At 39.4% G+C, this 24,886-nt stretch overlaps 1 protein-coding gene and 2 long non-coding RNA genes across 5 annotated transcripts in view; 2 read left to right on the forward strand and 1 right to left on the reverse strand.

Annotated features, from left to right (window-relative positions):
- Nucleotides 1-24,886, forward strand: part of WWTR1 (WW domain containing transcription regulator 1) — a 46,282-nt gene that overhangs the window by 16,232 nt on the left and 5,164 nt on the right. The window contains exons 2-4 of the mRNA XM_023932705.2: nt 8,573-8,709; nt 19,481-19,671; nt 24,241-24,359. Of these exons, the coding sequence (XP_023788473.2) occupies nt 8,573-8,709; nt 19,481-19,671; nt 24,241-24,359 (447 nt within the window). The remainder of the gene's footprint in view (nt 1-8,572; nt 8,710-19,480; nt 19,672-24,240; nt 24,360-24,886) is intronic.
- LOC111933240 (uncharacterized) lies at nt 13,738-14,181 on the forward strand. The gene is made up of 2 exons (XR_002866593.2): nt 13,738-13,785; nt 13,878-14,181. It is a non-coding gene; the product is annotated as an uncharacterized LOC111933240 (long non-coding RNA).
- On the reverse strand, nt 14,913-18,650 carry LOC111933239 (uncharacterized). Of its 3 annotated transcripts, XR_002866591.2 has the most exons (5): nt 18,514-18,650; nt 17,953-18,002; nt 16,292-16,374; nt 16,121-16,145; nt 14,913-15,128 (listed from the first exon to the last, which is right to left on the reverse strand). It is a non-coding gene; the product is annotated as an uncharacterized LOC111933239 (long non-coding RNA). The 3 variants fall into 3 exon arrangements; XR_002866590.2 differs by lacking the exon at nt 16,121-16,145; XR_002866592.2 differs by lacking the exons at nt 16,121-16,145; nt 16,292-16,374.

A 24,886-nucleotide genomic window follows, 5' to 3' on the forward strand; every position in this document is an offset into this window, starting at 1 on the left:
AAAAGTTTGTCATAAGAAAAAATTAGAACAACCGCTCTGCATTTGTGAAAAGAAATTCTGGAGACTGTGATAAAATATTTTGTTGTCTTTTGAGGAAATGCCATTCTCTGTATGATTTCAAAATCAGAAGGTAGGCAGGATTGCAGATGAGCCTACTTAGGGAGTAGAAAATAGTTTTATTTCTGCAACAAAAACCTTTTACAGAAGTGTACTTGAATATATTGCAATGATCTGACAGCTCTTGACAAGTTAGTTTTCAAATTACAAAGCAAAAACAGTGCATAATTGTTAGTTAAATAGCAAAATAGAGTCTTACTGATCTTGTGATAATTCAACCCTCTAAATTATCTGATTAAAAAAGCACCAGTACTAGAAAAAAATCCAGGTGTTTTTTTGTTGTTATTTTTTTGTTGTTGTTGTTTGTTTGGTTTGGTTTTTTTTGTTAATGAACATGCCAAAATGCACAATGCCCTGGAAACATTAATGGTGATTTTCTGACAGACTCAGAAGGAGACCCATGAAATAAAAATTTAGATTACAGAAGAGAATTCTGGGAGTAAATTCTGTGGAATCGTACATTTCTCTGCCTCCAACCAGCTAACATATAATGTTAGGTATTTTTTCTAGAGCTTCAAAGGTATTTTGTGTCCTGTTTTGCTCTGGGTTGTTTTTCTATCCTGCCACCTGTCCTTGCCTGGGCAGGATTTTCAGTGTGTCTGTATAAGGGGGACTCTGCGTAGCTGAAGGGGGAGTTCTTGTTTATGTATTAATTTCTGTTAGAATGCAGAATATGTTAAAGTAATAACACCTTGTCTAGGAATGGCACCTTCGAAGTCAAAGATGGTTTATTAGGTTGGGCCACTTCTCCCATTCTTGTTACAAGACAGCACCAATTTATATTTTATGTATGCAAACCCTGATTGTTCATCATTATGGTCCCTTTTGACATGGTTTTTATACTGTTGAAGTGAGGCATTCACTCACAAGAGCTGGTGATAGCCCTATAGCTCAGGTAGAGGAGAGATAGTTACCTTTCATTCTATAACCTGTTCAACAATTTCAGAATCTACAGGCATCTGAAAATGCCATGTATTTCTCACAAAAGAATGCTTTGTCTTCAAATTGCTACATTTTCCCCTGAATCTATTAAATATGGTTTTAATAAAATCATTAATATCTCTTTAAATATGAGTGCTACAGGCACTCATCAAGTAAACAAATGCATTAATGCTATTATATATTCTATACACTAAAAAACCCTAAGAATATTCTCAATAATAGCTTCATTCAGTACCTTTTTTCTCTTTCTCTCAAGAACTGGGATTTCATCCAAATTCTAAAAGTTGTCAATAGAACTCAAAGGGTGTTTTGTATCCATTTGTATAACTAGTTTAATGTTTTTTAAGGCCTCCATGTATACCAACAATGGAATCAGTCAGTTACAGGGGAGCTTAGCTGGACATTCTTAAAGTTCTCTTCACAGCAAATTATGCTGAAACTAATTCCAGAAAAGAGCAACTCTCTTCACTGAAGGAGTTACTTAGCATAGCGTAATAAATATTCAAATACAGATGTAATGTTTCAGCTTCGAGATCAGAGATGATGATGAACATGCAGCAGGAGAACAAAGTCCATGGTTCAATCAGTTTAATAATTACATTGTGGCTCCTCGTTAAAGCTTCATGTAATTTTCATGAAACATTATTGGTGTCTGAAAAAGCAAGTGCCATGATTAGCTAAAACTTGTGAGCTGGAGTACTGCAGAGCGTCACTTCAGCTCCCACAGCAAGTGGCTTAATATTAGAATGTTATTAATTTCTGCACTCTAAAGGAAAGTGATTGAGAAGTACTGGATTTTATATTTGTGTCCTTTTAGTGATGTAAGGAATGATATATTCTCATTCTCTCTAACTGTTTAACAGCAGAAAGTGAATTGGGAACATGCAGCTCTAAGCTCTTCCACCTAATAGCTATTTTAGTTCCACATATATATACTGGGTGTGTATTTTTGCAAAATATTATTAACATTTTGGCTTTGAATAAGGCAAAATTTGTGCATTCCTTATTAACAGTGAGTAATGTTGTCATATAATTAAATTTCTGTGGCAGCAGATGTGTCTGAGCCCCTGGTTGTTTTGAGGTGTCCGTGGGGGCACCTCGAGTGCTTTGCAAGAGCTGTGGACACACAGTGGCTGCACCAGGTTACTCTGAAGTGCCAGCAAGTGCTTTGGAAGTGCCTGAAGAATAGACAAAATTCTTCCTTTTCAGAGAGGGAAGTTCTTAATACTAAAACCTTAGTACAGCATGTGTCTTTTGATGTCTGATTTTGGTATAAAATGAAAATACTGCTGTAGGTTTTTGTCAATCTCTCCCATTTTTCCTTCCTCCGCCAGAACTGACTGTGAAATAGGCTGACACTGTTCCAGCCATTTCACAGCCGATGCTGTCCTGGCTGTCGAGAGCAATGGCCTGGCCCTGTCCTCCTCTTTTCAAATCTTCTTCTCCATTTCCTTCACATGGGGCTCAGGCAGATCAATCTGTTAATCTCAGCAAGGTTTGTTTCTGCGAGCTCAGCAAGCTGAGCGAGGTGTCCATCTGTATCCTCTGTGCCCACAGGCTGGGCAAGGCCCTGCCGTGACCGCGGAGCCACCGGCTTGTGCATCCTAACAGGATCTGCCAGGCTTCAGCTGGGACCTGAAACTACCTCATGCATCATTTGTGATTCAGAATGCAAAAAAATAACTTGGTTTTATTTATAACAGCCCAAGTGCCTTTTGGTCTGCCCCAGACATTAGGAAATATCAAGAAACCTCAACATGTTGAGGCAGATGTGCTAAATAGCAGGAAATACACTGTAGCTAGCTGATTTTGCTGGTCTCAAAGTATTGTCCCATGAAATGAGCATCTTACCCATTTGTCAAGTTGCTTCTTCAAAAGGTAGCTTACAGGAAAGCCCTAGTCCTTTATCTTCTTTTCATATGTTTTATGCTTGCTGAAAAAAAAGGTATATTTCTATCTCTATATAACTGCTTGAAAGGGTGTATGTATTTGAAAGTAAGAACCCCCTCCAACCTATACTAACACCCTCCTCCATGCCTCCCTGTGATTCATAATATGCACACAGGGGTAGCTGAAGTCACTGGGAGCTGTGTTTTGAACACAAAAGCAGTATGTACTTTGTAGATTCAGGGGCTAGATGTTTCACTGGATCCTTCTAAATACGCTGTACCCCTGATCTGTAGAATGGGGATAGCCTTGAAAAACCAAATGGAGATGTCTGAAGTTTCACCATGATGATTTTCTCACCGTCTTGTAAAGACAGTTTATTACACTTGCCACTAGAACAGAGTTTGAAAATTTTGCAGTAGGTATGGGATGAAGCTGCATGTTAGTTAAAGAAAATACTTCTTAGCACATCAGAGCCTTTGAACAGTGAAATGTACTTAGTGAGCAAGACAGGTACTCTCTGAAAAAAGCATGTGATTAGATAATTAAAACTGTGATATCACAATGCTTGACTGCAGGGAATGAAGAGAAGCTAACACTGAGTTAGCTGTGTTTATTGTGTTAAACTTTCCACATCCCTTTTTTTGGGGGGTAATGTGAATATAAACTGAAAAAAAAGTCTGAGACATCTGCCAAAATAATGATATTGATGCTTTGTCTGTACAGTGGTGGCATGTAAACTGTTGATGCCAATCAAGAATTTTCTCCAAACATTTTCTATGTGGGTTCATGCCAGCATGAAGCTCATTGTTTTCGGCAGGATGTGATTCAGGTCATAATATAATTCAGTCCCATTTCCACTTAAGTTTGAATTTAACAGAGCTGTAAACAAGTGACAAGCCATAAAAATTGGGCTGTCCCTCTGAAATTGCAGGATTTTCAAGCACTTGTAAGAGAAGTGATTGTCTCTTACATGTTTGAAGGTACCTCCTACATCATGAGGACTGCTGCAGTCTGCTTAAAGAGTTACAGTTATCAAATGTACAGGTGAATGCATGAAATTAGGATGTGGTGCTGTTCTTTCTATAAAGTCTTTTCATGTTGTGATGAGAGCAGAACTTGGCTCTTGAAATTTTCCAGGCTATAGTGAGAGAAGGGGAAAAGCAGCATGGCAAAGGAAAACATCCAACTGCATCTATGGACAGGACACTGTATTCTCATCCACTTGTTGGACCACATCCTGCTTTTCCCAGCAAGAAGCATTCACAATTTCTCTTTCAGTATCCAGGAAAACACACAGCATATGTACAGTTTTTTTAGTAAGAGGTACTCTAAAATGTTTCTCACCTGCTGTTTTCTAGTGAACAATGAATTCCTTCTGCTTTTGGATTAGAGGGATGGCAGCAGCAGCAGTGCATCCCCTGGTGTGCAGAGCCAGCAGGTGCTGGCACAAGGTGACCTTGGTGGGACAGGCACGGGGCAGTGACCGCTTGTGTTCTGTCTGGGGACAGTTGCTGCTTGTTGTGGCACCCCCAGCAGTGCTCCCACCAGCTCCAGCAGCTGCCATTAGCTGCTGTGAAGTACTGCCTAATTATAGCATTTTCTTCATCCCCTTGATCCCCCTCAGAGATTCCTGGCCCTACCGTTGGCCAAACTCACCACCTAAAGGCAAGGCACTCATGGAGGTGTGACAGTGGCACTGCTGCTGCTGCCATCCTTAGGGAGGAGGTGATGTGTCTGTGCTGAGCAGTGGGTTTAGAGGTCTCTAAATGTCCAAGCAAATGTAACTACTGCTGGTAAGCATTTAGCCCAGTTTGATAGTGTAGTGTCATATATACACATAAATTCCATTCACTTCTGTGAGAATTGGACATGTGCACATAGGGTAATTGTTTCTAAAGATAAAAATCATTCCTGTTCATATCTCACATTTTCCTCCCCTGTGACTGTAAGACATAAAGATCACATAAAGAAGAATACTAGAACTAAGGTTTTTAAGAAGCAGATGATACTAGACTTTTACAGATGCCCAATATTCTGTGAGTTTGTACACAGTTAGCCTTTTGCTGCTGCATCCTGCGTGGTGGTGGCTGCTGGAATAGTGTGGGGCTCTGGCTGCAGTTTTACCAGAAATTACACTGCAGTACCCTGAGCAAGCTCATACAATAGACTCAAATATTGTGTCCCTGAGGTAATTTTCTTAAATTTAAAAGACTTCCCCTCTGTATAAAGGCCTATCTGCCACATCACACAGTGTCAGAGCAGTTTGAATGGCCTCTGACTTCCAATGCACTTTCTTTCAGTGCTGTTTTTGTTTACAGGGAGCAGAGGGACGCAGAGAAGGTTGGGCAATGCTTTGACTCTGCTCCAGGAGATGTAAACAGATTTCCCAATGTTTGGCTTTGGTGGTGCAGCCGGAAGGGATGGCTGGAGATGCTCCAAGGCAGTGTGAGTGTGGCTCCCTTGGAGGGGCGTGGTGAGTCGCCAGCTTCCCACTCAGCAGCAGCTTCACTTTGATGTGGCTCAGTCACAAAATCCACACTCAGTCCCTAAGCTCAAGCCCTGATAAAGCACCCCAAAAAAACTTGGCACTGTAGTCAAACTCCATGTTTGTGTTATTTCAGGTAATAGTGCACTTACAGAATAATCAGTTTGTCTTTCTCAGTTCCCCTATGACCTTTTTAGGTGAGTTTGAATTTCCTAATACCAGAAAAAACAAAAAAAAGGTCTGAAAATAGAACCCAGTGAGACACATCAGCTGTTGGAGTGCATACAAGCAGAAGGAGAATTGGTGTCCCTCATGCTGCTGCATGCTGATTTAAACTCACTGAGATGTCTTGGCATAGCTGCAGTGGAAGTCAGGGATTTGAGCCTTGCAGTTACAAAAAGCAGCAGCACAAATTCAGAGGAACACTGACATTTCAAAGTGGGCAGCTGAAACCTCCATTGCTGTTGGACACCATGTGTAAGAGTGGGTTCAAATGCAGCACACCAGAATGAGCTGCTAGGAAAAGGGCTTTTATTCTCTGAACTTTGCAGCTTTTTTAGGGTCTTACGCTTCAGGGTTAACATGATTGGTAAAGAGAACACCACCTCTTGTCCTGTTGGTGGGACAAGAGAAAAAACATGCTATCTACAGTTTTGCAGAACTGTTTCAAGAAAGTAAAATGGTTTACAAATATTGTCCATGAGCGAGAGATCTCCCAAGAAACTTTCCCTTGGGAACAGATCAGCCTCTGACGGGCTGTAATTCTCTCAGGCTCAGGGAAAATCAGGTCCACAGACACCCAACAAGAGGCATTTAAGAAAGGCTAAGGTTCAACAGGTGGAACAGAATCCTGAAGTCTGAGTAAAATACTCAGCTTTTTAGATCTGAGCTTTGGTTTAATTTTTCTTTAATGAGGATCCACTGTTGGGATACAATTTCCCACATGCTGAATTGGAGAGTTGCAGGACTTTTATAGTTAGGAATGCCATGATCTGAGCAGATTGGAGAAGCAGTTACGGTAGCATGTTCTCTGTCCTATATGTCAGATTCTTGTCTATCTAATTTGAGTGATAAATATTTATCTTTCCCTGATTTTATTGGAACATGTAAAGTTCTTGTTTGCATATGGAGACCCCCATCAGTCTCACCCGTGATGCAGAAACAGAAGCTAAAATGGACATATGTGCTTTCCTGTTCTGCTTGTTTATGAATGAAGACCTTGTTGAGAAATGGCCTGCTCTGACACTAGGATTTATAACAATCAGAGACGCAAAAATTGCCTATGAAAACTTGGAAGTGAGAATTTTAGTATGGATTTTGGGGCTGCTTTGTCATATGTTTGAATATGCCTCAAATAAGAATCATATAAAAGTTATAAAAGCAAGTTATAGAAGTTCCTTACTTATCTACAGTTCTGTTTAATAGTATAGATGAGGCAAGATATTGTTAAGGTTTGAGGCTCTTTGACTTCATGCACCGTATTCTTGAAATGTAATAGTAAAGAGAAGAAAGGCTAAAATGTAATAAAGATTTTCAGTGAGGGGAGAATAAAGTGTTTTAATCCTAGAGAGAGGCAATGGTGAGTGGTTTCATTGTGAATAATAACAAGTACTCTAGAAGCTGTGAAGAAAGGAAGTGACTCAGCAGTTTGAGGCTGAGTAACATTCATGTACAAGTGTGATCTTCCATTTGAGAATTGTACATTAAATGCAAAATATTAGGAGAAGAAAATGGCTACAGAATACATAAAGATTTTTCTGTTCTTTAAAAAATGGTCTAGGTTCTTTTCCTTTTTCTCTTCTTGTAATTCACACTATTTTTGGTAATACCTGAGATGTACGTCACAATATATACTGAAACTTGGTTGTGAAATTGGTCTGCTGATCAGCTGGGTGTGGAGTGGTGACAGCAGTGGTGGTCATGCCACGAGGGTCTGCAAAAGCAATGGCAAGTGCAAGATGGGGCTCAGTAAAGACTTTAGACGGTTCTTTTATGAAAATATAATTTTATTAAAATTGTGCAAAATTTTGGATCAAAATGGTTTTCCAGACACAGAATGTTTAAATTTTTATACCTCTTGACATGTTCTTCTTAAAGATTTACCTCTTTGTAACAAAAAAACAGTAGAGGTGAACCTGCTCAAGTACAGACAGTATCATGGTTAGTTGGTTGGGCTTGGAGCCGGGCAATCCCTTGATAGATACCAGACTATTGATTGCTTTAAGATACTTCCTTTTTCTTTTCTTGTTTCAAATAGAATTACATGCTCATCCTTAAAATGCTTGTCCTATTAAGTTTCTTACAAAACAGATGCATTTCAGTGTAAACTTTCAGTTCAACAGAACCATAGTTCTTTCACCACTGAATTCTGTGGCCAAAACTATTTTAGAGTGATCATTGTTATAGTTACCTCCCTGTAAAATTTATGTGGATATGTGCATGACTCCACTGTTTTCAGGGTAATACATGTATATATATGGGTATATATACAGGGTAATATATGTATATGCATACTGACATGGTAGGTATGTTGTTAACTATATTGCAATAAAAACTCTTAGTACCTTCACGGAGAAATTGGTGATTACACATGAGTCATGAGGCTGTAATCTGCCTGGTTTGGTAGTGGGAATATATGCTGGTATTCTTGGAGATACACAGAAAGGCTCATTTTCATAGTGTGGACAGCAGCAAGGCAGTTGGATTTGGCAGGACAAACACTTGACTTTTCAACGCTCAGCAAAACGTTGTTTTTGTTTTTATTGTTATTGCTGAGTGAGGAATGGCCATATATTGAATATGTAGAAAAAGACTGGTAGGAGAACAGTAAACAACTTTTGGACAATTAAATAATCTGAACATGAGTGTGTATTACAGATTTTGAGTATGACAACAGAATTTACCAATTGTTCAAGTAAAAGTAATTATTCAACAGTAGAGCAAGAGAAGTTAGAACAGCAGGGGCAGAAGATCAGAAGAAAAACAACCAGATGACAGATAATTTCAAGTGGGTGGGGGTGAGATGGCAAGGCCAGATGTGGAATAAGAAAAACAAATAGGAATTTTGTGACATTATGCTTAACTGTTTGTATAATATACCAGGTATTTTATGTTAAGCTTGCATCTTTTCTTCCACAGTCACATAGAAAAAATTACAACATGGCAAGATCCTCGAAAGCCTGTGAGCCAGCCGCTGAGTCATGTCAGCCACCATCCTGCAGCCACGTCCACACCGGTGCCACAGCGGTCCATGGCAATGTCTCAGCCAAACCTCAGTGAGTACTGAATGGCATCTCTCTGGTGAAAACACAAAAGAGATAGGAGAGACACCTCCTGATTTGTCAAAGTAATTTTTGGTTCAAGAAGGTAGGTCTGATTCTGCTGTCAGACCTAACAGTAGTTTTTCCCTTCATTTACTTGATTTTCCCCTCTGTTGACTTGGCAGCAAGCAAATTTGTACTATTTGAGGTGAAATTCTAACATCTCCTGTTCTATTTTAGGGCCTTCATGGCTTTTTGGTGTAGTATTAGACATAGGAAAATAAGTTCTGTCTGTGCTTTTCTGTACTGAGGTGGTATAAAACCCCCATAAGCCCCTCATGTCATGTCCAAGCTGTTAGATAACCTGTCCACAGTTAGCTCTGTGTTTTCTTTAGGTCAGAAGGTGTAGCTGCTTTGCTTGTTAGTTTGTTTATGGTGGTGGGGCTTTTGTGTAGTGAGGTTCTGCACTGGAAGCAACTTGCAAACTACTGAACAGTCTGCTTTGCAGTATGAACTACCCACTGGTATGGTTCCCTTGCTGTTTCTGTTTAGCACTTCAAGTGTAAATTCATTTGTCAATTTACATCAATCTGATATTGCCAGATTTAAGCCTTAGTGAAAATAAAGCCATGAAAACTCTAAAATTTTAAGGAAAATTTGTAAATAGAAGAAAATTTTTTCATGTATAATTGAGAATTTCAAATAATCCCTAATGTTTCACTTCTGAAGATTTGACTTTTATATTGCTCAAGAAGGTGAGAAGAGGTGAGCTTACAGGCTCAAGATCACAAAACTATGTCAAAAAGGAAGGCTTAAAAACACATAGCAGATTCTTGTTCTGGTTAGTTTTTGGTACGTTGATCTCATGATTTCTTGACTGTCCACTTGCAGCGTGGTTCATGAGTGCTGTCTCTTCACATGCCAAGAAAATGCTGAACATTTGTCTGCTAATGATCACTGATAGAAGTAGTGCAATATTTACTTTTGTCTTAAATTTATAAGAAACACCTAGAACTACCTCAGAGGTAATTAACTTCAGTTCTTTTTTCTACCTTTGTCTCATCAACTGCCTTGATTGCATATATGCAGTAAGAGTATTGGTTATGTTACAAGATTTAGTTGGCAGTAGCAAACCATAATGTGAGAATGGATATCCACAGATAAAATCTGAAAGGTTAGGGTATCTGCAAGAGTGTCATAGCACATGGTAAAACTAACAATTGCTCTGCTGTGGCTTCAAACCACAGCTGCGTGTGGGTCAGTCTGTTTATAGCAGTGCTGGAATGGCCAAGAGGTAAGAATAGGACAGCAGGGGTTCTGTTCATACCAACTCCCCCACTTATGTTAACATCTGTTACATTGTCCCTAGTTAAAAAACAGCAGTGGCATAAATCAGGACAGTGTGCAGAGCATTTTTCCCCTCAGTTTGTTAGTGGAAGTGAATGAAAGCCAAATCCTGGACTAAAACACACGTGTACTGATGGGTCTTTAGAGGAGGGTCTTTCTTGAGATTCAAAGGATTAGAAATAAATCTGTAATGAAAATCTGTTCTTGAAGGTATTGCAGGTGCCCAAAAAGGGTATTTCCACAGACCTCAAAATCTGACCCATTAAATATAGTCTGTATTTCATTCAGTAGCCTTCTTTTATATGCGTACATACATACATATATATTTATATTTATATATATATGTATTTATATATATAGATATATTTACACACACACACACATATACATATATATGATGAGGTTCTACCTTTTGTGTAGGTATATATGCAGTTCTTGGCATAGCGGTTCAAATATGTGATTGAATTTCCCTGGAAAAATATTATTTAAAAATCTACACAGTGTCCGTATTTATTTAATCCAGAAAACATTCCACCAATATGTCTTGGTCAGCTTTTTCGCATTTTGACGGCTTTCAAAGGCACTAAATGTGACACTGTTTTATTAAAAAATATCTCTTACAAGATTTAATCTAGAAACTGTGTGTATATGCATGTATCTATACATAGAGAAATAGCACACAAAGATTGTAGTAATCTGAACAGAACACTGCAGCCTCTGAATACTTCATGTGGCAGTTTAAAATACATGTGACTCTCGTACTGAAGCAGAATGTCTGTGTTTTTAGATTGCTGTAGCCAAAAGGAAGGCTTTTAGTGCTGCTGTGCTGTGCTGGACGGGGCCAGGAGCGTCTCACAGGGGGAGCAGCACTGCGGCTGGGCACCCAGCAGGAACACTCTTCTGGCTCTAGCTTTGCAACTTTGCAGCAAATGAAGTCTGTGCATCTGTCTTTTGCCTTAGCTTTTTTTTATTTGCTTTGCTTTGTTTTTGTTGTTGTACTGTAGGAACTAAAAGAAGTTTATTTTCTTTTGAAGATGTGACACTTAAAAGAAAAGGATTTAAGTATTTCAGGTCTGCACACTGGTCTGCACTTCCAATTACTAACACATGTGTTTTCCTTGTACTTCTTATGAGGAAGAGGAAAATATTGTTTGTTTGGTACAGCTTGTTGCTTTGGTTTATAAACTCCTTTCAGCAGTATTTGCTGGGAATTGTACAAAGGCACTTAAAAACATTTTATCGAAGTACAGAGTGTGACTAAGTGATACCAAATCACAGAGTGCCTGTGTTGGAGGCATACAAAAGCATATAGTGAAAGTTGGTTGAAGTTAGTAGTCATACTTTAAAAAATCTGCTGTATTTTTCTACCTTTTCCCTTACTACGGTTTCATGTTGACTATGAGCTGTAAGTGAACACTTCATTAGTGTTAGTTTTCACAATAGCATTTAAAGCACTGCCTTTTAAATGTTACAGAACAAAGGCATTAGGTGTTTTTTCCTTTGATGCATCTTATTAAATTTACAGAAAAGTAATATATGCTAGGCAAATTTCTGTGCTCATTTACACACCACCTCTAAATTCAGTGACATTTCATGAATGAATAGGAAAATTTGTCATGTAGATTGAAAGCATGTTCCTGCAGGTTAGCCTATATTCAGTCTTGTTCAATTTGTCTTTTCTTAACATTTTACCATCAGTACACTTCTAAGATGATTTTAGATGTATATACTCAGGAAAGCGCAGCATTAATAGGAATATTTTCAGTGTATGTTTTGTTGTTGGAAGCAAAAGGGAAAGTCATCAGCCTCAGACTGAAGACAAGAAGAAACAGTGTATTTCTTGCATTTTCATAAGGACTTCAGAAACGTCATTTACTGTGGTGCTGATTCTGCACAGCTCCTAATTTTCTGCCCATTCCAAACCAGTCTTTTCCAGCTGATTGATAAGGTATTAACTATCTCTTGCCAGTCAGTTATTGCAGTAGAATCACAGGCCGTTTGTGGAAGGAGGAATTAGTCTAAATCCTTGTTTTGGTTGTCAGGCCTAGGTCCCTGGGCAAGGAGAGCAATCCACAGGACCCCGTGCCTGAGAGGAAGGAGAGGGCAGCTGCCGTGCCCCGAGCTAAGGGTCACACACCTTTCTGCCTTCATGGCATTACCTTGTCTAAAAAGATTGTGGAGGATGATTTTGAGCTATATGTACCAAGATTTAGATGAAAAATTAGGTCCTTACAGGAGTTTTTTTTGCAAGATTTTTTAAATTAAGTGATACTTGTTTTGTAGTCTTTCTCTATTCTACATTATGCAGCACTCAAAACCATTGTTATTTCCATCCTTCTACCTTCAAGGTGTTTTAAACCGATTTCTTTTATAATTGTAGTCTTCATCCAGTGGGTAAGCACAATCTGGTCTTCATTTAAATATTTCCCAGATTTAACAATTTGCAACTTACTTTGACATTAAATACTGAACCCCCCCAATAGTATTTATGTTTTCTGTGTAAGTTAGCTTGTATTTATATGTGAATTTCTATGTGAATTTAAATGTGAGTTCCTTAAAAAGCTTATACAAGAAGAACATACTGTCTGCAAAAAACCCCAGAAAACTTCTTGGCCATCCTGTGGCACAGCTGGATGTGGGATTTGGGCCTCGGAGCAAATAGCAGTTGCAGGCTGTGAGGCACAGTTACTCCATGTCCCGTGTGGGTGACAGAAACGTGTGTTAAGCAGTGCCCAGAATTTGCTGGTTTGAGAGTTTTGGGCACTGCCACTTTGTGAAAGGATAGGGGCTTTTGATTTATCTAACTGTGGTTAAAATTGGTGTTTGGTCTAACTCAGGCCAGCAAAGCCCAGCCAGGTGGGGTGTCCCTGGTGCTCCCCACTGCCTGGCCACCAGCATCCCCTTTGCTTCTCTTCACAGTGGACACTGCAGCAGCAGCAATTACAGAAATGTGTGTCTGCTTTTACCTCTTCTGGTATGAAAAAGAACTTGTGTGTTTCATCAGACTGTGCACAGAGATGGGATTGATGGGCAGAAGGGATTTGAAATGCTGTGGTTATTACGACCTGGCTGTCAGGGGAGGAATGACAAGGTCTGGAGCTCAAGGACAAGCTGTGTTCATGTGGATATTTTAAGTGTTAGAGCTGAGCCATCTCCTACCCACTCTACCCTATATATCCTCTTTCTCCCTTGCAATGTATGTAATGTAAACTTCCATGTAAGTTTGGGCAAGATGGTCTTTCAAGGTCCCTGCTGACTGGGGCTGTTCTGCAATGATGGTTGATACGTAATGTCTGCTGACCTTCAGAAAATATACCTGGATTACCCTTAATTCTGTACACTGACGTAGTAACTTAAATATTCTCTTAGGTTTTGCCAAAATGAATTCATTAATATGCACATTTGCAGGGGAAAAAATCATAACTAATGTTATAGTTCCCGAGATTTTCAGTGTTCCTGTACTCTGTCTATATCTGGAGCAGATTGTATTACTTTTCTCTGTGCTGTGGGTTTATCAGCTGTCTGCTGGTCACATCCTCAAAGAGGTTTGATAAGAGCCTCATTAGTGGACTCATTCAGGTGTACTGAATGGAGAGACAGTTGCTGGGAGATGAGTATTAATTCTGTGAGCTCACAAAGGTGGAGATGCCTGTTCTGAGGTAAGGACTTCTTTCCTGGGTGGGTTTCCACACACGGCTGAGGCCTTGCCCAAGTTCTGGTTGTGTCCATCACAGAACAGCTGAGGTGGGAAGGGGCAGGGGCTCTAACCCAGCCTCCTGCTGAAAGCAGGGTCAGGGGTGGCACCAGAGCAGGAGCTTGGGACTTTGTGCACACAGGTGTGGAAATCCTTTGTGACAGAGGAGAAGGTCCTGGCGTAGTTCTCGTGTTCATTAGGAGGAGACTGGCACCTCAGAGGAAATGGATGCTCTACCATCAGCACTGAGGGGAGGAGAACGTCACTCAGAGGCGGAGAACATTTCAGAACATGTCACAACACAAATGCACACACACAAACACTTCAGAAGGGAGAAGAATTTCTGGCAGAGAGAGAAGGGTGCCACATGTACTTCAGTTTGCTCTTGACATCTCCAGTTTCACCTGATCAGATTAAGTGTAAATACTGACTATAAGAAAAACTAACACGGTTCATCTCTGGCAGAAGCTGGCAATATTTATCTCCATTTTACAAATCAACCAGTTGTATTAAGCTTGTATCTTTTGTACTTCAGTCACATAGAAAAAAATTACAGAAGAAAACAGTGGAAAGCCTGATGTTAATTTGTTTAGGGTCAGTAAAGTAAGCATTGATCCTGAGAGTTCAACCACATTTACTTCTTGTATCAAACTCCAGGTGAAGAACTATTTTATTTTTGGTTTCCCCTTTTGAAGAAGAGAACTTTATCTCTTACTCTGTCAAGATCCACAAGCAGGCATGACCCAAGTGACGCAAGCAGGATGGCTTTTGCTATTAATTCACTGGTTCTTTAAGATGAAGGACATTGGGTATTACAGATTAGAATTTCTTACTGTGAACAGCCTCTGACACTTGTTGTTTAATAGAAAATCATCCATGAATCTAAGAAGTTTAACTTTCAGCTGTATTGCTAATGGTATTTCAAATGGGTCTGGACAACTGGGAATTACAGCACTTTACCTCTGCTTTTATTTTTTTTTTTAACCAGCCAGGAAATCCAATCAATAAAACAATGCCAAAATCCTATCTAGGAACAATAAACACATGAACCAAAGTTTCCATATCCTGCCATGATAAAAGAGGTGTAACTACTATTGTTTAAGGATGATAAAAGACAGTTTTGGTAGCTATATCAAAACCAGTCTCTGGAGATAAGAACACAGAAACTCACAAAGTGTTCAAAACCAGATTATGTGTATTTTAGTGTTCACTAATGTCCATGGAGAGTGTTCACCAACATCCAGGATTTTGCAAGTCTTAGTTTGCATTGGCTGGAAATTTGATAGAAATGTGTGACACTGAGAGGAACATGTTTTTCCTTCTCTGCAGTCCTTACACCACCTGCATGGCGGAAAGGCTTCCTGTTCCAGGTCATTTTTAATTGCTGGATATCCTGAAAGAAGCAAACACAATTCATTTGTGGTCAATGTGAATAACCTTGGCACCTGCTTCTGCAATTACTTAGAGGAGAGCCGAAAGCATTATAGAGGACTTGCACATACTGTGGGAATGAGAGTTTTGTGATACAGCTCTCAAAAGAATGAGGGGGTTTTGGTTGATTGCAATTAAAACCTCTAACAAGTGATTTTTCAGGCAGATTTCAAATGGAGTAATTTATTTATGTTAAAGAAGAGTTAAAAGGTTAATAGGTCCAGAGTCTGCTAGGAGTTAACTGCAGTATCAGGTCAATTAAATCAAAGGACACACACCTTTAAACCAGCAACTGACCATGTAATAAATCTGAAATGTTAAAGGTTTCACGTGTTCAAGAGAGATGTTGCATTTTTTCAAATTCTAGTAGTTTTTAATTTTGACAGAAATAAGTTCCTGTTGCTGTAAGCATTTTCCTTCAAGGTTAGTTGTCCAAACATGTGCTAGTGCAAGAGTGGAGGGTCATTTCCATAGTTTCAAAGTGACTGAAACACAAAAGCTGAAGATTGCATGAAGCAACAGTAAAAACAATTTATTAAATATTTTACATCTAAGTCATCAGTAATTAATCATTAGCATTAAAGCTGTCTCTTCACTCAAGCAGCCCCCATCATGGTTTTTGTTACTGATTTATTGTTAAAAGTGCTTGCAGCGTAAATCTCTAATATTTTAAATAACTTCCTGCTAAATCATAGCTTTGATGTTGCACCTGGAGGTTGTTTGTATTGGTTTTTTTAATCTTAAATCATCGAAGATGGGAAAGATTAGTTAAATGTGAATATCACAGGCCTTAACAGTTGAAACTGTTGAGAAATCTTTATACAGCTATTTTCAGCTCAGAAATCTGAATAAAAGAGTCTCTGTGCACTGGGATAGTGCAACTTTTTGCTTTAATACTTTACAGATTTTTGGAACAAAATGCACCAGAACTGAAAAGCAGCATTTTTTGCTGACCTTGTTAGAAGGCTAATGCTTCTTTCTGGGAAATAAATGAAACAAGCAGTTCTTTGTTGGCTGGAGTGAGAAAAGCAGGGGAGCCCAGTGTTTTTTTTCTTTACAGTGTCATGACTAAGTCAGAACTGTAGAATGGCTAGGTTAATTTTTTTTTTTTTTTTTTTTTTAAACCTTTGTAGACATTTGTTTTTCATCAGACTGTGTTGCATTAGTCCTGTTGCTGGCTGCTTCATCTGAATTTGAGTCTGGAATGCCTATAAACAGAGCAGAAAGATCCACAGTTGCATCCAGACACTTCTGACACTTAAGTAATAAAAGTTGGTGCAGTCTGTTCAATGTGTATATCAAAGATGATCGACACTTGCATGTTGTGGCTTCTGCAACTTGCAGTGTCTCTTGTCCACAAAATAATCCTTGCCTGGCATCTATCCGCCAGTCATCAAGAAAGCTCTCCTAAAATGTCAGAGAACCTAATTCACTAGGATATCATAATTAATGTAAAGGCAATCAAAAGCAATAAAATAATTACTTTCTTTTTCATCGACCTGGAAAAAGAAAACTACATTGGTCTAACTTGATGTAAACTAAATAGTTTCAATTTCATGGACTGCAGTGGAACTGTGGTCGCACAGTTCAGGTTTGGAACTTAGCTCCATATTTTTACTTGCTTTTGGATAATTGTATAATGGCTGTTCATTAAAAGACTTACTTCATTTTGCAAAATAAATTTTATTTTCCCCGAGAGAGCTTAATTCAAGGTCACCCTGAGTCTGTCTGCTATAATGACGAATACTTTTCTCCTCTTATGTTAGACCCAGTCTTCTTTACCACAGAAGTGGTAGATTTGAGCTTTTGAATATTTTTTTTTTTCTTTGCAGAACTTTAGAAATGTTACACTGGAGTCCCAGACCCTGCCTAGTGAATTGAAGCTTACTGAAGACCAATTTTTTTTTCTTTAGTAACTTTTTGACTTCTCAGAATTAGCCCGATGGCCCCAAGGCTCTGCAGAGCTCTGGCTGAGAGGAGCTGTCGAGGGTCCCTGATGGTGTCAGTGTCTTGAGAGTGGGGTCTGTGTTGGGCAGTCTAGCTGGAATGTGAACTGCAGGTTTTTCTTTTTTAATCCAAACTCCATTATGTTCCTCTTAGCGTTAAAATACAAATTCAGAACTGAAATATAAATTAAAACAGGCATTACTAAAACATCACAAATGGCACAACAGATGTGCCATATGATTATATCATAAGGAACAGAGACTTGTACAGTGTCATTGTTTGTTAAGTTGCTCACTGGGGCTGACACAAGATTTCCACTGGGCTTGTTCAGACCACTAGTAGCAAGGAGTTACCAGATGTTACCAGCCCACTTTTACTGCCTGGGTTCAGTTCTGGTTCATTTGAGCAGTTCCAGGAAAAGCACTTAGGTAAAATATTTTTCACAAACTAAGCTTAAGTATAAATTACCACAAGGGTAATTTGTGCATTGTTGGGATTATTTTTATTCTACCAGTGCATTTAAAGAGTCACTATTCATTTGAAGTCTAGACAATATCAGACCTATCAAGCATGATTAAAAGTATTCCAGATACAATATTTTTATGTTTTCCCTATGCATATCATTGTAACTCTATCCTTAAGAAGACCAACTGAGTTTATTCCATTTTTCTTCTTGTTGTTTGGAAAACTGACACAGTGAAAATTGGTAAAGCAGTAAGAAGTCTTAGCTCTGTAACAACTGTATCATCAGACTTTGGCACACTTCTTTTGAAGAGACTGGTGTTCTGCCAGGGTGCTGGGGTTTACCCAAGTTGGTAGGGTTGCAGGACAAAACCTACCTGATGTTACCTACAGCGTTGTGGAAATTGTGGGAAGATCTAGCCTAGGTCTGATAGAATGAGAATCATCAAATCATTTGGGTTGGAAAAGCCCTTAAAATCATTGAGTCTAAGCATTAACCCAGCACTGCCAAGGCCACCACTGACCTATGTCCTCAAGTGCTACAACCACACAGCTTTTAAATCCCTCAAAGGATTTAAAAGGACCCTACCATTGTCCTGAGCAGCCTGTGCCAGGGCTGGATGAGCGTTTTGGCAAAGAAATTTTTCCTAATTTCTAATCTAAATGTGTGTCCTGTGGGATGACACACTGGCATCCATCTGTGCAGTACTCTCCAGAACACCTGGAGAGTGGTTGTGGAAGCAAGTTGCAAAGATGGTTTGGATCTGCCTGCATGCTTTCCACAAGGTCCAGAAGGATTTATTAGTGTGGGCTTTGCACCACCTACAGGCATTAAAGCTGCCCTTAGATCCAGACTGGCCCTGGAGATGGCCTAGGACTAATTCACACTTGATCCATGCATCATGTTGGGCCTGATCCCCATCAGTAATAAATCTAACCTGGGTCCTAAACAAACCATTGAGTTAAAATGTTGAAAATTCACTGTGTTTCACTCCTGGCTTGTCTGGAGGATACCAGTGCTGTATGCTGTTCTTAGCACCATAAATGGGAAGATATTTGTCTTGGTAAGTCAGGAGTGATACCTGCTGTCTGAGGTGACAAGGCATTCTATTAGCTTTGTGACATGTTGGCACCAGAGTGACACACAGAAAGCGACACAGACTTGGAGTTTCTTTCACTGCAGTTCTATGAATAAAAATGTCCATCTCACAGAGAATTCTGCTCTGATTTATAGTTTCTGAATTTGATCAGAAAAGATGATGCTGATTTAAGAAACATTAACAATCTAAGCAGCATTAACTTGCTCAGCAACAGCCTTCTGTCAGCAAGTGAAGGAGTTTACCTGTTTTGCCTGGGTGTAACTCAGGTGTGCTTAGTAACCCTGCCATCTATGATGTTCTTCCCCTGTCAGCCTTGTGAATATCCTACCAAAGGTGGGGGATTGATGGGTCATATCCTAACAGAGAAGGTTTCAGTTGTTAATTGGAAATTACTTCTGGTAATAATAATAATAATTGATTTAAATCTGTCAATAAAGGAGATGTTAAGTTGAAATATTTTTACTAGCTTACTGCCTATTATAGGCACACATTTTTAGGAATTTTCAATTTAAAAACTTCCATATTATTTACTAGTTCATTAGGTGAATATTTGAACATACTGGGATAAGTATAAATACTTGTTGTGTTGTAAGTATTCCTGTTTGATGCACTCAGAACATTGAAAGTCATTTGATTAAGCAATTGCTAGTGCAGATCTTGCCAGATGGAGAAGTTCTCTCAGTCATTTGAAGTACAGTAATTCTCATAATGCATCCCTGTAACTGAGCAGCATGTGTCCTGAGCCCTCTGCTACCTGAAAATGCAGCTCTGCCCAAGGTGCCATGAGTTCTTTTCTTTCCCCCAGTGATGAGTGGCCAGCCGCAGCTGCCCCCCAGCACGGCCGTGCCGCAGCAGAGCCGCCCCCCGCAGCCCCCCGCGCTGCTCAGCCTGCCCGGCGCGCTCACCTCGCAGCAGCAGCAGCACAAGCTCAGGCTCCAGAGAATCCAGATGGAGAGGGAGCGAATTCGGATGCGTCAGGAGGAGTTACTACGACAGGTAACGCCAAAGATACTCTTACTTAGTTCAATGCATCTAAATTTTTAACAAGTACAGTTGGTAGCTCTGTTACTTTATGTCAAGACTAACTATGGTTTTACAGAAGGGTTACCAAAAAGCTAATATAAACAGATAATTTCATTTTTTTTTTCCTTCGAAACTAGCACTGAACAGAACACAGAATGGCCATTGTCAGAAGTCACAGACCTGGTGTCTTTCTTACCAGTCTTTTTTAATAGTGATGTAAGGTCCAAATTCTGTTCTATGTCTGTTCTTAAGCAGCTGGAGTGACTAACACTGATTCACATGCAGTTTAAGTTGGTTTGCATGGGAGACCATGTTCATACTTCACTGAAGATAAAGGCAGAAAATATGGAATTGTTCTGGACTCCAATCCCCACTCTCTTAATTTGCACCCTTTGCCTTTTGGTTAAAATAAAATCACATTCACATCTTAGATTAATACCTCTGATCTGAAGTCTTTCCAGAGTTGGTTATTTGTGGATGTTTTGCTTATTGTGCTATTTCTTAAGTTTCAGCTCTATATAATGACTCATACTGAACAAAATAGGTATGTAACTTCCTTTATACTGCCTTAAGAAAATAAAGCTTTAAGAATCGTGTTTCATCTGTTACAGACAAGTCCACTAGTGGTGTTGTGTTTGCCTGGCATATTAATCAGATTCCTTTGTGGGAAAAAAAAACAAAAACCTGTTTCTTGAAATAGCAATAGAAATAGCATGAAAAAAGTACACTTTATCAAGAAACATCATTATTTGTTATTGCAAATGCTGTAGTTAACAGTTCTAAGTACCTTTAGAAATGGCAACTTTCACAAGATTAAGGTGGTGGTCTCTGACATGGGTAGTGGTCTCATCTTTTGTGTAGCTTCTCCTTTCCCATCAGGAGTTCATGATAGAGATGGGTGTGAGAAGAGAGTGAGGATATCTGGTACAAGCTTAGTCATGACTGTCATGCTAACTAGTTTAGCTGTTTTTACTCTTTGGCCCTATTCTTGATTCAAGACAAGAGCAAATTAGGCTTCAAAACAGTTGTGCCATTAACACAAGGGAGGTTTTTTCTGCTTTGCTGACTTTGAACCCAGTACATTCAGAGCACGCTGCAGCTGTGCTGTACTCAGTCAAGACTTCCATTTACTGTGCCCAGTAGCACCCTGGCCTTGTGGTGTTTGTTGAAGTTCCACATTGCATGAGGCAGTACAGCATCACTTTGCATTACTAAAGTTTTTAGAAGTGGTGTAACTCTTAGGGAGGAAAGCAAGATGCAAAATCTCATCTTCCTAACAGAGTGTTGTGAACTTCCTTCCAGTAACCTCGGTATCCTGAACCTTGGCAGCTGAGAGTGCAGTGAGCCCCGTCAGCAGTGTCCAAGTACAGTTACTCCTGTCCTGACCCTCCCTTGCTGCTTTTGCTTTTCTGCCTTAACCTGTCTATGGGAAATGCTGAGTAAGGGTGTACGCTGCTTCTAGCAGCTGTGGGGAGGTGCAGAGCGTTTGAGTGAGGGGGAGGATTCTTTGGAGGGTCACAAACCTTTCAGCCCAGTAGCAGCTGCTGGCTCCCCACAGCCATTCCTGGCAGCAGCTGCTGGGGTGGAGCAGCATGCCCAGCAAGAAGAGGTCATAGCTCTGGAAGCTCTTGCCTTAGAGAATTTCTTTCTGTCTTTGTCCTCCTCTTTACGTAGTTGCTAAAACCCTAGAACTGTAGATGGAGTACATGCAAGAAGGGCAGCATTTCAGAAAACCAGCGTGATAGCATCTATTTAAAGGTTTCCTTACTCAGTTTTGTCATTTTATAAGGAGTTAATGTTCCTTTATGCTAATTTGGTTTTGCCAGCTTTCCAAAGGAAAAGAGAGAATCTGGTTGCTGCTTAAGAGCCTCTTGGAAATGGAAGTTGGTAGAGGTAATATTAGTCAGAAATCACTGAAAGGTCCGGCAGAGAAGGTGCTCCAGCACTTCTCTGTGTGTACCAGGGCCACTATGCAGTGTGTTTGGAAGGGTACAAGTAGTCCCAAAAAGGCAACACTTCTCAGAGGCTTCTTTCTGGTCCGGGGGCTCCTATTGCATAAATTGTCCACAGAAGGTCACAGAGACTCAGAAGAGGCTGAAGAAGCAATGGAGGAATATGCAGAGGAACATTTATCCACTGTTTTGTCCTTGCAGAGTAGGCCTTTATTGGCCTGCTACAACCTGAAGAGAAAAATGCCCCGTTGTGCTCCTTCCACTGCACAGACTGGCCAAGGGTGTGATTTACTGGTGGCACAGGCAATGTCTACTTCTCTTGCTTTCCACCCTAAGTAGGAGGACTGGCAGAAGAGGAATTGCATCTACCAGCAATGTAAAACCAATATAAAAATGCTCTCATTCATCTACCTCAGCTGGAAATGAGGGCTTGGCAGCTAAGGATGGAGCTCAGGTCAATTCTTCCAAGGAGAGTTCGAGGAAATGTGACAAGAAATTTATATAGCATATAAATATATTTATAAATAGCATACAGCTAAAAAAGGGTTTACATCAGAACTGTGTTCTGAGGCAGTGGATCATTCAATTCACTGTAATGCTGAGAAACTTTTAAGGTGTTTTGAAAATTCCCACTCATGGAGTTTTTGACATGTCTTTGTGATATCAGAATACTTTGGGATTTTTTAGTTTATTTTGTTACTTATTTTGAAAGTCTTCTTTGGATTTATGTATGTCATAGTGCCGAGCAGATCATTAAGTGCATTTGGTCCTTTCTTAGCTGAATGCCAGAGATGGTTTGTGCTGGTGAAAGTGGAGGGACCCTCCTGCATTCAAAGGCTGAGGCTGTAACATTGCTGCTCACAGGGCTGCAGGACCCCTCTGCAGCCAGACTTTTATCGTTGGGTAGGAGATTTACAAATATTCTTCTTAAAAACCTTGTAGTCATGTTTAGGATAGAGAACAGGATATAAGAGGGCTTTGGGCATTGTGTAGTTGATCCATTACTGCTGACCATTGCTGTAATAATGTTAAAGGAGCAAAAGAATCTGACATGTGTAGCAGTCCTAAAATTGCAATGTGACTTCTGAACAAGTGATCTGCAGCAGAAGAACATATGTCACATATGGTGGAGCCAGTGCTCTGTCTGCTTTCCCAGCCTAATCTGTCTCCGGTGTGCAAGAGTCTGTTGTTCCACATTTTAAAAGTATACAGAGAGTTAATATTACAAGCAACATACAATATGTTGAAATAAAGACATGAGGGGTGAGCCATTCCCCAAGGGAGAGTAGATCAGGTAACTCTGTAATAAATATGGTGTTTCTTGCAACAAAGAAGAGAGGAAGTTAGATTAGGTTAACTGATAGTGGGAGTATTTCTTTAGGGTGCTGCAGGCTTTTCAGCTTACAAATGTTTTGCTTTGGAAGGCCTGTCTAAATCTCATATGGCTGTAGATGTCTTTCTTATATTTTAAAAAAGTACTGAAAATATCTGCATGTAGACAGCTAAAAAAGACACTTTCCCCTTCACTGAGGTTCGTACATTTTCAGACTCCTGCTGATTAAATTCTAAATAGAAATGTCACCACTGAAATTGTCACTTGACAAACTTAATCATAAACATAACCTATCATACAGAAGCTATTAAGAATCTTAAGAATGTTTGTTCTTAACACTTGCTAAATACTGACACCATCCAATGTAAATTATAATTTATCTATGATTATATTGATAATTTTGTTATAAAGGAAATATTGCAGTAATGGGCACCAGTATATATTACATTATTCACAAAGAGACCAGACCACTCCTCCTCAATATAAAAAAAAAAATTAAAACATAGTAAAGCATCATATTCTAGCCTTGAAAACCTGTTAATCCTTTCTATACTGGGGAGACTGAATAACTGATTCAGAGGAAAGAAATTTTCTACTAGGATTTAAATGAAATATTTACTTTGCTTGTTTCATTAGAAAAAATAAGTTGAGTAAATTGTGGTAAAAAAATATACAGCTTTATTATTTTAAGGTCTTGGGATTTTTGTTGGGAACATCCCAACAAAATGTTGGAGTCAGACAAACTCTGTATAGAACCCTGTACCACTAGATGTCATGGGTGTTTCACAGAGATAATGCTGGAAGAATTTATCTTTCAGGAAGAGTTGCGAAATTAGTTTCCTTTGGCTCTGATTACTTGTTTGTCATCCTGCAGATAGCAGACATGAGACAGGTCATTAGGAAAATGCTTATTATTAGGCAGTGTTCCTTCTAAACCTTACTGAATCACAGTCTTGGTTCCAGTGGTTTTCTTCTAACATGTTGAGTACTTTATGGTTGCTGAATTATAGTCTGGCTTCCAGACATGGTAACTGACAGCTAGAGTCCGTGGTGCTTTAAGCCAGCACAGGTGGGTATGAGAGATTGTCTGTCTACATCATGATTTTCTTCATGTCAGTGTAAACAAATAGTCATCAGTGACATCACTCAGAATTCGTTTTCTTTGGTGTCTGTGTTACGTGTTCACTTGTTACAAGACTACAGTATTTCTGAGCTGTTGGAATAACCCTTCCCATGTATTTATTTGTGTCTTTTCAGGAAGCTGCTCTATGCAGACAACTTCCTATGGACTCAGAAAACATGGTCTCAGTTCACACAGCTGTGACACAGGACATGAGGCCTATTACAAATAATGGATCTGATCCTTTCTTGAACAGGCAAGTTAATTCTTCTTCATTAGGCAATTGCTTCTGTTGCTTTCACTAAACTGTCACAGCTGTCTCTCTGAATCATCTTCTTTTCTTTACTTACTGTATGGCTGAGTGGCTGACCTGAAATCTTTTAATTCATGGTTCAAGAAGGAATCTTAGAAAAAGCAATAAATTGTAACAGGTGGTTTTAATTCTGAAAAATTAAATAAACTGGTTGTTAGTGTATGTAGAAGATTAGGTAGAACAGATAAGTTACCTAAGTATAAATACACACAACTTTTTAGGCTGTCAGAACTGATTTCTGCTAGAGTTATATATGCATGTGAGTATTTCAAAATTTAAGAGTGGCCTCGCTTCAATTACTTTGTTGTTTGGGCTGATGTCACCCAAATATGATGTTGGCTGATCAGTGGCCAACAGCTGAGGATGAGGCTTAATGACTCAGTGTCTGCTTCTCATATGTAACTTACTGTGTTCTCTTCCAACGCTGTGCTCAGGAGCTGTGTCTGTCAGAGCATGTTTACTGAGTCCTT

The sequence above is a fragment of the Cyanistes caeruleus genome, chromosome 10 (genome assembly GCF_971803275.1).
Source record: "Cyanistes caeruleus chromosome 10, bCyaCae1.hap1.1, whole genome shotgun sequence".
Classification (NCBI taxonomy): Eukaryota; Metazoa; Chordata; class Aves; order Passeriformes; family Paridae; genus Cyanistes; species Cyanistes caeruleus.